Below are 15,201 nucleotides of genomic sequence, written 5' to 3' on the forward strand. Positions count from 1 at the left end.
TACTGGCAGATTTGTTTGGAAACAAAATTGATGATCACGTGACGTGACACACCTCCTTTCCCTTTAAATCATTTGACTTAAATTCAAAGCTAGATATGATCAAAAGGTATTATTATATCCTTAAAAAATGAGTCTTGAACTAAACAGAGACATTATATTGTTGAAAGATCATTTAGCGATTGTGAAATCTGTCACTCACACATTTCAGCACCTTGGACAGTTACCATCACTATTTTCTTTATAAATATCAGGTAATGTTTTTTAGGTTACTTATAAAAGATGCAGAAATTATATGAAAAAATTTTTTGACACTATGTGAAATTAAATGAATGTTACTGTTGTAATTTAACTATTTTAGTGTAGAAATTTGGTGTAAAATACACTCAGAAAAAAAGTCCTTGTTGCCTTATTTTTAAGTATAGTCAACTTGATTTTACAAGACATTTCAACTTATTTCATCTTATCTTGAGTAATGAGAAGCTTAGTTGGTAACTAGCTTGGTGTATTTTAACTTTATTTAATAAGTTATAGCAACTCATTACCAGTGTTGGGCAAGTTACTTCCAAAGTGTAATACATTATATATTACAAATTACTGTAATTTGAAAGTAATTAGTTACATTACAATATTACTGACTCTGAACTGTAATGAGTTACACTACTTTTGCGTTACTTTTGAGTTACTTTCATCAAAATAACAGAAGTATGACTAGGCATTATAAAATGTTAAAATGTAGTTTATTGATGCTTATAAATCTAGAAGTTATGTGTTGGCCCTCGAGCTTTGAATAGGCACAGTGAAGACTTATGGCAAAAAACAGTAACAATGACTGTCAGAGTCATAAACATGGACAAATGATCTGGTAAAAGTCTGGTAAATGATGGTACACATACCAAACACAATAAAGCTAGAGCCCACTATAATGCAACCTATAGACTAATAACATGGCAAGACACGCAACCTCTTTTCATTTCTATTCTTTAATTCACTTTTAATAAAGATTCACAGCACAAACCTGGCATGCACTGGGTTGACCCAACTTATCAAAAAGTGCTATTGGAGGATCAGGCCTCAAGGAATACAGCTCATTTCAGTACAATATAAGGATTACATGTAGGTTAACATATAATTGCTTAATAAAACAGACAAACAGAGGAACACTGCTTTTTGCCAAACAATGAATATAGGCTCCCATACAAAGGCTGGTAAAAACTTTAACCAGTGATGTTTAAATGTACTATTTAAATAACCATGTTTAAGTCTACATTAATGTTATGTTGTAGTTTAGGTTGCTGTTTGTAATAAAACTGTAGATAGCATAGGAATAGCCTAGCAATCTATTATGTATATGGACTGTAACCATAGCAACGTTAGCTTACCTTGTCATTGCTGGTGTGGTGAAATGGATTTTCTGGCAAGATTTTTAAAAGTCTCTTTACTTCTGAGGTTCAAGCAGCACAGGAGACCGATAGAAACTTTCTGTTGCTTTTACTTAGTGCTCTCATTCGCAGAATTTTGCGTATGCGGCGCTACCGGACCTGATTGCGACCACTTTAGTCAATGCTTATACAGCCGCGGACTTCCCAGATTCGGCTCTTTAAGAAACGCGTCAAATACAAAATTAAAGTAAGAATGAACATGCTGCATACAGCACCTGGAAACAGACATACGCTGCGTCCCAAACCGCCTACTTCCATACTATATAGTAGGCAAAGAGTACGAGAAGTAGTGCTTTTCGCCTACTATATAGTATGGAAGTATGCTGTTTGGGACGCAGACATTACTATTTTACCCGCAGCTTTTTCCTGTGTGGATGCTGGTCGCGCGCATTAGTCAAAAAAATAAAATAAAAAATAAATAACACGTCTATTTTTGAAATGCATTGTTGTAACGCGCTCGTTACTAAGACTGTAACGAGTAAAATATTACCAAAATTTTATTAGTAATGCGTTATATTACTGCGTTACAGCAAAAACTAATATATTACTGTAATATATTATATTTTGTAATGCGTTACTCCCAACACTGCTCATTACTAGTCAAGATAAAAAGAGAGTTGACATGAAATTGATTAAAGGAATACTCCACTTTTATTTTAAAAATCTGATAATTTACTCACCCCCATGCCATCCAAGATGTTTATGTCTTTCTTTGTTCAGTGGAGAGGATTTTTCTCCATATAGTGGACTTTAGTGGATCTCAACAGTTTACAGTTTTAATGCTTCAAAGGGCTCTAAACAATCCCAACCGAGGAATAAGGGTCTTATCTAGCAAACCATCGCAATTTTCGCCAAAAAACCCCAAAACATTACATATGTAATTTTAAACAACAAACTAACACAAAGACATTTATTAGTATCATTCCACATACAACAACGTCGAAATTGTCCTCTTTCTCCAATCTTAAAAACAACTTGCGTAATTTTACGTAAAAAAATTACGTAATAAAATCTTCGTAACAATTTACTTTTAAAAATCAACTTTTTAAGGTAAAATTGACTGATTTTTTTAAGTACAACATGTACCGATAATTTTAAGTTCATTTCACTTGAATGTTTTAGTTTAATGGATTTTATACGCCTAAGTTAAATGACTCAGATTTTTTTAATAGACTTGAACACGCAATTTTTTTATAAAAATTTACTGCACTGGCTATAAAACAGTTAAATAATGCAAGAAAATATATAATACAACTTACTATTCCAACACAGTTCATTTTATACATAAATTTATTGTGTATTAATTTATAATTTTACCAAGAAAATTCTGATTCTCAATAAATGTTAATATTACTATGTAGAAATTATGAGGTTCAATCTAATTTTACTACACCAAAAAGTTACTTTTTTTAGTGTAAACACTGGAGCGGTAGTTTCGCATAAGTCATGCATGACCTTTTGACATGATTACGTAATACATAAGTTCATGCTTGCGCATCACATGGCTAATGCAAGACGAGCAGTTGTGGTTTAAAAGTATTTTTTACTAAAATGACAACCCTTATGCCTCGTTTGGGGTCGTTTAAAGCCCCTTGAAGCTGCATTAAAACTGTAAACTGTTGAGGTCCACTATAAAGTCCACTATATGGAGTAAATTATAAGAATATTTTTTATAAAAGTGGAGTATGTCTTTAAACTTAAAAATTTAAATTTCATTTTTATTTGCACATTTTATATATTATTTTCAGCAGAACATTATATAACATATGAAAAGAATGACACTTTAAAACTCCCTGTTTTCATATATGTATGTATTTTATGTATTTGGCAGATGCTTTTTTGCCAATCAACATCAATTTATTCATTTATTTCTTATTTACAAATACATTTATACATTTTGTAGTTTGTGTATTCCTTAGGATAGAACCCATGACCTTTGTGTTGCTAGCTGCAGGAACCTTTGTGCATTTATATATTTATGTATATTATTAATAGAAAATATGTAGTTAATAGAATACACCAACAACCCAGAACATGTTTATATTTGACCCAACAATGGGTTAAAACAACCCAGCATAGGTTAAATTACAACCCAAGGGTCTCGGTTCGTCCCTTTTTGACCCAAAGCATTTTTTTGAGTCTAGCACAGCTTGACATTATTTTAATAAACTGAAAACAAGTACTTTGTGCTTGCTGTATAAGATTTACACTTTTACATCTATGTTTGTTCCTCTGGCAGGCACATACCAAGGCCAGTGGCTAAGCGGCATGCGCCATGGCTATGGTGTGCGACAGAGTGTGCCTTATGGCATGGCAGCCATCATCTTCTCCCCCATGTGCACATCCATAAATTCCCTTCGATCCGATCACAGCGAAGGGGCCCCCACTCCGGAAGATGGCTCCGGTGTCAGTGGGGCATCCGGGAGTCCGGTGGGCCGTAGCGGTTTTGTACTTTGCGCTTACAACGATACAGACAGGCACAGGAAGAGGAAAGGACGCTTCCGACAGTCCATACTGAGCGGTTTGAAGTTGCGGAGATCCGAATCCAAGAGCTCCCTGGCCAGCCAGTTAAGCAAACAGAGTTCGTTTTGCAGCGAGGCAGGCATGAGCACAGTCAGCTCGGCCGCCTCGGACATCAACTCCAACGTCAGCTTGGGCGATACGGAGGCAAGTGGAAGCGTGGATGCCACTGTGACGGAAACGTACGCTGGCGAATGGAGACATGATATGAGGTCGGGTTGGGGCGTAAGTCATCGCTCTGATGGGCTTCGTTATGAAGGTGAGTGGTTTGGGAACAAGAGGCATGGCTATGGATGTACCACCTTCCCTGATGGAACAAAGGAAGAGGGAAAATACAAGCAGAACATTCTGGTGAGTGGCAAGAGGAAAAACCTAATACCACTGCGCACCAGCAAAATCCGTGAGAAGGTGGATCGCGCCGTGGAAGCTGCTAACAAAGCTGCGGACGTAGCCAAGCAGAAAGCTGAGATCGCAATGTCCAGGTAAGACATCATGCGATCCATTTTTCATCGCAACTTCTTGCAATTAGCTCTAAAGATTACAATGGGAAGAAGAAACTAGTAAGAAACCATCAGGTCTGCTCCATGGGTACAACAGGTTTATGCGCAAATTTTGAAGGGAATCCTACGAAATGGGCTTAAATACTCAAATGTATTCAACTCAGTTAAGGACAGTCTAATTATTGTTTGAAGGCATATTAAAATTTGATAAATATAACCATACATTTGGTGGAAATTTACAGTTGTGCAGTCCGCGTGGGCCTGCTCACGGGTGACAAAAACCTCAGTTAGTGTTTGAAGGAAACTGTGTAATCGGATAACCTGTCAGTGTCCCAAAGAAAGAAGCACAGTTTAAAAACTGTCATGTGTTGTTTTGATGTTTCGTCAAACTTTTCCTGCAGAATGAGCCACGCTAGAGGAAAGTGTGAGGCTGCGGAAGGAGTCGCACTGAGAGCTCTGGAGGAGTGTCGTCTGGCCAGGATCATTGCCAAAGAACTATCGCCCTCTTTCCATCACTATGGAAACGGTGAGTCAATAAAAAAACAAGAAATAACCAAGTGGCGGCCAGTGATTTCTTTTTTAAAGGCGCACGATGCAAAGCTTTTCAAAACATGTATTAAACCCGTCATGTTTGTGGCTCGCCATGTCAAAGTATGTGTTTGGCACGTCATGTAAACCTATGTGCATCACGCGTCATTTCTAATTACGAGCCTGCTGCAGACGCTTCGAAGGGGTTTATAATAAAAGAGCACCCTTGCGTTTGCCAGACACTCACTTTATCTCATGTGTAATCAGAGTTTAGTGTTAAGTTTGTGTCTTGCGAGTATTTTTTGAATGTGAGTGAGCGTCTCTTATCAATAACCGTTTTGATGCGAGATCAGCAGGCACGTATTTTCACATGACGCATTATGCACATAGGTTCACCGAACACATATTTTGATATTTTGAGTTCCCGCTCCTTGGAAGAGAAGTCACCGGCCACCACTGTTGGGACAAAATTCATTCAATATTAAAGGTATAGCGGAAGATTTTCCCAAATTTTTTTAAAGAACCACCTCTCCTCTTTTTAAAAAAATGCACATGGCGCAACACTCTATCTCTTCTCGAGAGGAAACGCCTGTTTCGTCTGTTTACAAGTTGCTGCCGGCATGCCTCATACATTGAGATGTTTACTGTATCTGTGCGGTTCATGACTTGCTAGGGCTAGCATCGCTAATCATAGCTTGCATCAACTTTTACTAGCAGTGATTTTAAATGGATTTCTCCAAATAGTATGCCAAACTTTTCCTGTCGAGTAGAAGTGTCGAGGGGAAGCCCAACAAACACTTTGGTCTTGATTTCTTCTTCAGAGGCCTTTCTCTTCTTGTCATACAATTCGTAAACACTTTTTCTCTTGCGACCCTCAGACATTTTGAAAAAATACGGTGAGAATGCGAGCATCAATGAATGGCTGAAGCCGTAGCCCACCACACATATACACCTAAAAAGTGCGCATGCGCAGAAAGCGAACTTAGGGACGAGCACGTACGACGGCCTTACTTAAACATATCATCAGAAGGATTGACAACTGGGATGACCAATAGTCTTGATGATCCAGCCGAAAAAAGAAAATCTTCCGCTATACCTTTAAATTTTAAGTCGAAAAAAATATTTTTACAGTGAAGAGCTGCAAGATAAATCAAATCACTAAAATATTGCACACATGCTACGCAATGATTTGCAATGTCTGAATGATTTTACTAATTTAAAAAAAAATATATGTATAGTCAAAGTTTTAGATTGATGCAGATATTAGAGATTGTGATGCTTTTTTTCTCAGAAAGAATGTAAAAAATGTATGTTGATTATATCTATTTTTTGCATTTTGCTTTTTATATTTAATGCCTTTTTATGAGTTTTTAAATGTATTTTATTATAATTTAAAAAGAAAAAATTCCAAACCTAAACCATTATCACATATTGAAATATTACACAAGGTAGTGCCTTTTTTTAGGGCTGCATAACAATTAATTGCAACTAATCTTTTGCAGAATAAAAGTTTTTGTTTACATCATATATGTGTGTATACTGTGTTTAATAATTATGTATGTAAATACACACACATGCATGTATATATTTATCAAATATCTACATGTGTATTTAGAAATGTATATAATACTTAAAATATACATCTATTTTTTACATTTTTATAATTACAAAATTATACATGCATGTGTATATATATATATATATATATATATATATATATATATATATATATATATATGTATATATATATATATATATATATATATATATATATATATATATATATATATATATATGTATATATATATATATATATATATATATATATATATATGTATATATATATATATATATATATATATGTGTATATATATATATATGAAGTGTCTATATATATATATATATATATATATATATATATATTTATTTATTAAGCACAGTACACACACATATGATGTAAACAAAAACGTTTATTCTGCAAAATATTAGTTGCGATTAATTGTTATGCAGCCCTAATTTCTTTTCTTACACAATTTCTAAAAACTACAAACTTTAGTTTTCTACCAAGCTACAATTTTATTACATATTTTTAAATGTATGCGTTGAAGCAGACAGTGAAATAAAAATAGCAAGAAGAAAACTGAGAGAAGTGTTAAGTATGCAGAACTGATCTAGACAAACTATAGGTTGACTATTTTGTCAATTATAGGTTGAAAAATTTACTTGGAAAATGCTCAAATATAACAGTTTCGAACACATGTGAATGCATACCAATAGTTTGGCATCATTACAGTATACATGCACATAGAGTATACTTTACATGCACTAATAAAGTGGCCCCCGGAGGTATTTATACTCTAAAACAACATCTGAAAATGTCATTCATATATTTTATGAATGAAGTGTCTAAATATTTGGGGAGAGGAGACTGTATTCTCTAATTTATTCAAGTTTCTCCTGAAAGCAATCTTGGTGGTGGTTAAGAAAGATTCACCCTTTCATATGTAAAGTGCTTTGAGTGCTGCAGAAAAGCGCTATATAAATGTTATGAATTATTATTATTATTATTATAATTATTATTACCGGGCCAATAAAACCTATTTTGATTCAAATCTTCTTTTGTTTCTAGGATTAGAGTGCCAGAGACCAAAGCATCAGGACAGAAAAGAGAAAGACATGGAGGTGATATCCGCCGGCACAGATAGCCCAGAGCTCTGTACACCAGACACAACGCCACCCGCCCAGACGCCCGACCTGAGCCCGATACTGAGCAACCCCTCCTCGCCCCCCTGCAGCCCACCTACCCATCGTGCCAGGAACGCTTGCTTCATGCGCCAGAGTGCCGTGGAGGAACAAGGAGGTGCTGAGATCCAGGTTCTAGTGGAAGGCAACACGAGATCTGGGGCCAACAGCTGGACCACTGACGTTTATCCCCACAGAAGGGGAAGCAAAGGGGAGAGCAGTCGCTCCACAACCCCTTCTTTACTGGAAGAGGAAATTGGTCAAATGAATGGACATGAGCAAAACTCCTCAACCCATCACCCATGGGAGAACGGCTCCTCCAATCACAAGCCCATTGAGCATATGGCTCAGGACAAAGTGCGGGATCAAATGTCCTCCGGTCAAAAGCCCTGGAAGCATGTTTCCTCAAATCAAAAACCCAGGGAGCGTACAATTTCCAGGGAAAGAGAGTGGGAACGTTCACCATCCAATCACAACTCTGTTAACTGCGACTCTTCCAAGTTCAAACCGCAGATGCAGATATATTCCAATCACAAATCGGTGGGTCATAATTCATCCAATCACAAGACCAACCAGCATGCTTCCTCCAATCACAAACCAAAGGAAAAACCTCACGTTTCATACCATTACAACCCTCAAGAGCATGCGTCCTCGTATCGCAAACAACACGAGCATGTCCACTCCAACCACAAGCCAAGAAAGTCCTTTACCAATCACACGAGCGGCGAGTCTAGCGTGAATGCCTACCAGCTGTCAGACCGTGGAGCCAACAGCACTGCTCCAGGATGGACTGTTGAAAACGATTCCCACAAAGGAGGAGAAAACGATTACCGGATTGAAATGAGGTTCCAGCCCCTTGACTCCGTTTCCCAACAAAACTCCAAATGCTCGAGTCTCCAAGGGCACAATTTGCAAAGACTACGTCAGCGAAACCACGATGGCAAAGAATGGGGTCTGGCAGCCCGGAAGGAGTCCATGGACTCTGTGCAGATGCTTGACACGTTGAATGTTGGGGTTGATGTGGAGGAATGGCCTTTGCACAGGGACATTACTCTTTCACCCCCTTTAACATCTTCTCCAGAAACCCTGGAACAAGATGTAGAGCATTTGAACCTGATTAAGACAAACTCAGTAAGTAAATAATGTGCATTACGTGCATGTGTGCTATATCACTTATGGCTCCAAACTAGGGATGCTAAACAATTAATCGTGATTAATCGTTAGCAGAATAAAAGTTTTTGTTTACATCACATATGTGTGTAAACTGTGTATAATAAATATGTATATATATATATAAATATGAACACATTCATGTATAATTTTAAGAAAAAAAAATTATATATTAAGTATTTATATATAATATAAATTATACATAAATATACAAATGTATATATACATGTAAACATTTCTAAAACATATACATGCATGTGTGTACATTTATTTATACAAATTTATTATACACAGTTCACACACATATATGATGTAAACAAAAACTTTTATTCTGCTAACGATTAATCGCGATTAATTGTTAAGCATCCCTACTCCAAACATTTAGGAAACTAAATACTGCGTTGGACCTACGATGTAGATGTAAATTTTCATTAATACTTCTGCGTTGTTTGGTATTTCAAAAAGTATTTTTTCTATGAAAATAATTTGGTGGGTCATGAAACTACCAACACTACCAAGGCAAAAGCTGGAGAAGCAGCAGCTTGTTGTGTACATTATTAGAGCATCAGCAGTTATTGCAGTATATAGACAGCGACTTTTATTGCTGCATGACTAGTTAAGTATGGCTCCTCAACTTGGTCCTCAACTTTTACTGTTGCAAATGGAAAGCGACCCAGAATTTATTGGACCTGAGCTTGGGGTTATAGCAGACCAATCACAGCGCTTGCGTAGAATTGATGCGTAGTGAATTCTTTGGCGAGGTATGTGTCAGACTAGGCAGTGCTTGTGGCGTAGGTCTGACGCAGAAGCTTAAATTTGACTTAAATGATTCATTTAGTGGTTTAAGAATGCAGATACATGGAGGGTGCGATTTGTGATAAAATCAGAGGAGGGTAATTAAAAAAAAAAATCTTATATGAAAAAAACTGATGAACCACATGCTTATATTGATTATAGAAATATGCTTATATATTATTATACAAATATAATGAAAGAACAGACTCAAGCTTTCAAACAAACAATAAACAAACAAACAAACCAAAGGTTTATTTATTGCATAAAACAGTATAAAAGTATTACAAACCATTTGTGTTGCAAACCTTGTAATTTGCTAATTTACTAAATGCATCTATTGGTCGTATTTGGTGAAATGGACAAACGACCAAAGCAGTCGTATGGGTTGGAGGATATGTTGAATAAAGCAATTACGGAACCTAAACTGTACATGCCAGAATGCATTTCTTCTTTATGCTTTGCGCCGGACATGCATGAACACTTTTTTTATAATCATAGGCCTAACTTTTTATAGAAAAAATTAGGGATGCATCGATACCGATACTGGTATCGGGTATCGGCCTCAATACCACATTTTCTAAAGTACTCGTTAAAAGTCCCCCGATACCAGGGATCGATACCACGGTCTGAGAAATGTCTATGTTTGAGTGGCGTGTAAGGGGTTAATGCCTCTTGTGTTGTCCAAAGAGGCAGAGTTTACAACAAACTGGAAAACTAGTCACTTGTTTTTTTGTTAAATTATATGACTAAAGCTGTTACCTGTAAATTTGAATCATGTTTTTTATTAAGTACTCAGTATCGGTATCGGCAAGTACTGAAATGCAAGTACTCGTACTCGTACTCGTACTCCAAAAAAGTGGTATCGGCGCATCCCTAGAAAAAATGCAATGCACAACATACGTTCAATATAACAATAAATATGCTATGATGCCTACTTAGACAAGACATCAGACTAAGAAAATAGTCTGTTTGATGACAGACTTTTCGCCTCTTTTTTGCTTTTCTGGCATCATCCTGGGACTCAACCCCTCTATTAGGCAGCAAATCGCACCCTGGATATATGATGCTTTTTATTAAACTGTCAATGTGTGAATGTGATATTGAAATATACTAACTAAACTTTACTTTGTTTTTCAGGGCTCCAGCTCTATCCTGGTTGTCATGGTGATATTACTTAACATTGGTGTAGCCATTTTGTTCATCCATTTCTTTATTTAATCATGGGCCTATAGAATGTCAATAAAACAGCACTGTCATCAAGATTAAGATATGCACGCAATGCGCACTTAGCATTGTCTTAATATAAGGAACCCAAAAATTACCGTAGTAAATATCTGTGTAAGAAGTTGGGCAAGTCCATGTATATTGTAAACTTCTTTTACGGTTCGATTTATTATATAAATCCATCATAATCCATTAGTTAAATTCGCTTAATTTTGTCTTTGTTTCATAATAAAAGTCCATTTACGATATTCTGTAGAGCTAGAGTGAAGTATTACACACATTTTAGGTTTTTAGCCATTTAAAAACTACTTCCCATTTATTTATTTATTTATTTATTTTCTTCAAAAATGCGCATCAAACCCGAGTCGCGGGACTATGAAGATTGATGTGCGAAATTGGTCTTGTGGCCTAATATAAAATAGCTAGTTGATGTAAGGTGCAATTCACACAAATATGTAACCAACTAGACTAAAGCTGCGTGCCCACTGCCAGTGACTAGCAACGGCGCAGCGACGCCATCTTATTCATTTTAATGTTAGATTGATGATTTCTGGCGACTGTTGGCGAAAGGAAGTGGGCGTGTCCAGCTATGCGCCAAAGTTGAGAATGGTTTAACTATATGCAAATGACTTTCGGGAGCGACAACCAATGAGAGTGCAGCAGTGAAGTTCACGTCATCCGTCTTTCGTCGGTTGTTACTTTTGAAAAGAGATGCTGGCGGTGTGCACGCACAGTAAGACTACATGCCCCCCTCCTTTATATTCCAGGGTAACAGCCCTTTATAATCGCTGCAGTCACGTCATATAAAAAAACAACCTTTTCATTTACATGCCCAGATTGTTGGGTGTGTGGTTAAAGCTGTCTTAAAGGGCTTCATCATAGTGCATTTTCATTCAAACGAATACTCATGAATTTTGAATATAAGTTAGGCCTGCAGAAATCTTCCCACCGATCCCACCTTCCGTCGGGATTATCACCGAATTTCAGCACAATCCAGCCACCTAGTTCATTTCGATTCACCGTAAACACGTTCACCTTTAAAACACTGCTATGCCAGATTCACTGCTGAAGAAACCACTGCGTTTCCTTGTACACCGTGTGACGTCACATCTGCTGTTTGACATTAAAGTACAACAGAGGTGCGGCAGGGGTTGTGTATGTCGGCTCGTACAGTTTGAGACTGTTACCTTATGACCACTGCTTTCGATATCTCTCTCTCTCTCTCTCTCTCTCTCTCTCTCTCTCTCTCTATATATATATATAAATATATTCTATATTACTGAACAGTGTAACATCTTTTAACAAGTTTGCAAGTTTTCATTGATATGCTGAGTGCCTTTTTTAATTGAGAAACCATCCCAGCGAGCAGGTTATGTACTCGTATGAAGGTCACGTGGAACGGTGCGTCTCGATCCAACCCCACCTTTGAACAAAAATCAAGTTGGCTTGAAATCTGAGCCTAAGCCTGTGGAGATTTTTACAGCATGTTTGTTAGCCTGTTCTCTTCTGCTCTTAACTCTGTGTGATTTTCTGCCTGTCTCTCTGTCCAGCAACTTAGATAACAATTTGGACTGAAAGCAGTGTTAAAATACCAGCTTACGTTTCTCAATGGGACCTGACTGACATCGTCAAAATTATTGAATGATAAACTGCTATTGTATATTTTATACTACTCATCCAGTGATATCATCATGTTGTGAGATCATTGCATGCCTAAGCATGCCCTTTCTTACGCAATGATTTATGAGATTGTTTCCAAGTTATGTGGAAAATTAATAAAATGTTTGAGGTTACGCTGTGGCACGTGGTCTTTATGAGAAACAGGAACGCACAAATTATGTGTTTTTTTTTTCACTTTTAAACAATGAACAGTGATCAACATGTATTTGAGAATGTATTTGTAGAGTATGAATGCCATCACTAAAAGCAACTGCCAAATGCATGCATTTAAAGCACACAGATTCACACTGATTTGATGCACATTTTGAAGTATTGCATAAGAAACCAGTGATGGAAACGCCAAATTTCGAATAAAATCCCTCCGTGTATAAAAGTTTTTATGCTTGCTTGAGGTGGTTTTTGACTTATGTAAAAAGAGTAAATAATGGGAGATGGAACCGCATTCGCCGATTAAATTTTGATGTAGCGAACATTAAACCCACAGGACTGATCGTTTTCTTTCCCATATACGGGACTCTACGTCGTCGTAATGCTATTGCTGCTAGTGCCTGCATAAAAAATCTGCATTTCTTCTTCTATGCACAGCATTTAGTTTGGCAATGACAAGCTGCACTTGAATTTATAACTTTTTGTCTTCAGTCTCCATTTTTATTGGTTTTAAAAAGTTTTATTTTCTGTTGATTACTAGGTTACGAAATACCACCAACATTCGCTCATTTAACTTGATGGAATCGTACCTAATTTGCATTTGTTTTGTTTTTTGTTTTTTTAAGATTCGCTTTGTTTCGATGGAAACCCAGCTACTGATGGTGACCTGTACACTGTAAAAAATAAAAAGTTGACTTAACTTAAAATTTCAAGGCAACTTGCTGCACAGCTTTTTTGAGTTTACTCCACTCAATAATGTCAACTTAAACCAACAAGTTGAACCACCTTAAACTGATAAGGCAATCAGCTAATTTCTGTTTTCGCAATGCATGCTGGGAACCATTAAATCCAACCATTGTTTTTTTTTAATTGCTTGTTCAGATTACTCAGTTTGGCAAGTTGGGTGAATGAATTGGACAAAAACTTATATATCTAAGTCCAGTCAACAAAATAATATTTGTTAGCTGAATGATTATGCTTTTTTCATTCACTGAACACAAAATAATGATTTGACGCCCTTCAACACAAAAATATCTTTGTTCAAGTTACTTAATTATCTTTGTTGAAAGAATAATTTGAAGTTGGATTTTTTACAGTGTAATGAGCTGTAGAATGTAGCTGTAAAATCATAAACGTCAACATTAATGGTATAGGGGAGATTTCTCGGACAGGGCTTAAGTCTAAAAACTAAAATGCTTGTTTAAGCTATCTTGACTAAAAACTGTTGGCACAGGAATATCCTTGCTTAAAGGGATAGTTCACCCAAAAAAGAAAAATGATTTTTTTCTTAATTTTTTCATGTCGTTCGAGACCTGTATGAATTCCTTTTTTCTGTTGAACACAAAAGGACAATGTGAGGGTAAGTAAATTAAGACACAATAAAAAAAATTGTGTGAATTATCTATTTAATCCAAACCCTGTCAAGGAAACTGCACGATAATGTTTTCCTGTAGCTCAATGGGCTGAGCACTGCACTGGCAACACTAAGATTCTGGGTCGATTTTAGGGAGCCAAAGAACCTATATGTGACCGTGGAGAACTAAACCTTAAGTTTTGTGCGTCTGAAGTAACACGGATATATTTGTAGCAATAGCCAACAATATATTATTGTTTTATTATTATTATTATTTTGTTAATTAAGTAAAGCTCATGTTCCATGAAGATATTTTGTAAATATCATAACGTAAATATAGCAAAAATTTATTTATCATTAGTAATATGTGTTACTAAGGACTTCATTTGGACAACTTTAAAAGGCGATTTTTTCAATATTTAGATTTTTTGCACCCTCATATTCCAGATTTTCAAAGAAATGTATCTTGACCAAATTGTGTCCTATTATAACAAACCATACATCAATGGGAAGCTTATTTATTAAACTTGTTTATTAATTCTTATGACTGGTTTTGTGGTCCAGGGTCACATATTGTCATCTCAGTAATATATACAGTGAAATGAGGCAACGTTGCTCAGTGTTAGACAATATAAGGCATAAAATAGTGCTTCATATGGCAACATTGCTAAACTACACTCCTAAAAATAAGGGTTCCTACAAGGTTGGTTCCATTTAGAACCTTTAATATGTAAATAACCTTTTCTTCAGACTATATAAAGGGAAGAAAGAAATGATTGCAATTAAATACTCTTATGTGTAGCCAATCCCCCCAAAATTTTTAAATATATTTCAAAATATTCAACAAATATGTATTGAAATATATTTTGAAATATGTTTACAAAAATGTATATATATTTTTTGCACAATTTTTATATTTTAAAATATATTTTAAAACTTAATATGTTTTAAAGCATTTATATTAACGTTGCATTGTAAGAAAAACTTTGTATTTTATAAATACTGTAAACAAAACCGGTTTAAAATGTTCAAATTAAATGTGTTTTCAACTGCAAAAATATACATATTTTACATTTTATACATATTTATACATTAAATACTT

General features: G+C 35.8%; 1 protein-coding gene across 1 annotated transcript in view; it reads left to right on the forward strand.

The window, feature by feature from the left end:
* jph3a (junctophilin 3a) overlaps positions 1-12,711 on the forward strand; it is a 14,713-nt gene extending 2,002 nt beyond the window's left edge. Inside the window, exons 2-5 of the mRNA XM_065261690.2 lie at positions 3,679-4,441; positions 4,861-4,985; positions 7,617-8,860; positions 10,832-12,711. Of these exons, the coding sequence (XP_065117762.1) occupies positions 3,679-4,441; positions 4,861-4,985; positions 7,617-8,860; positions 10,832-10,912 (2,213 nt within the window). The 3' untranslated portion in view covers positions 10,913-12,711. The remainder of the gene's footprint in view (positions 1-3,678; positions 4,442-4,860; positions 4,986-7,616; positions 8,861-10,831) is intronic.
* The last annotated feature ends 2,490 nt before the right edge of the window (positions 12,712-15,201 follow it).

This window comes from Paramisgurnus dabryanus, chromosome 2 (assembly GCF_030506205.2).
Source record: "Paramisgurnus dabryanus chromosome 2, PD_genome_1.1, whole genome shotgun sequence".
Classification (NCBI taxonomy): Eukaryota; Metazoa; Chordata; class Actinopteri; order Cypriniformes; family Cobitidae; genus Paramisgurnus; species Paramisgurnus dabryanus.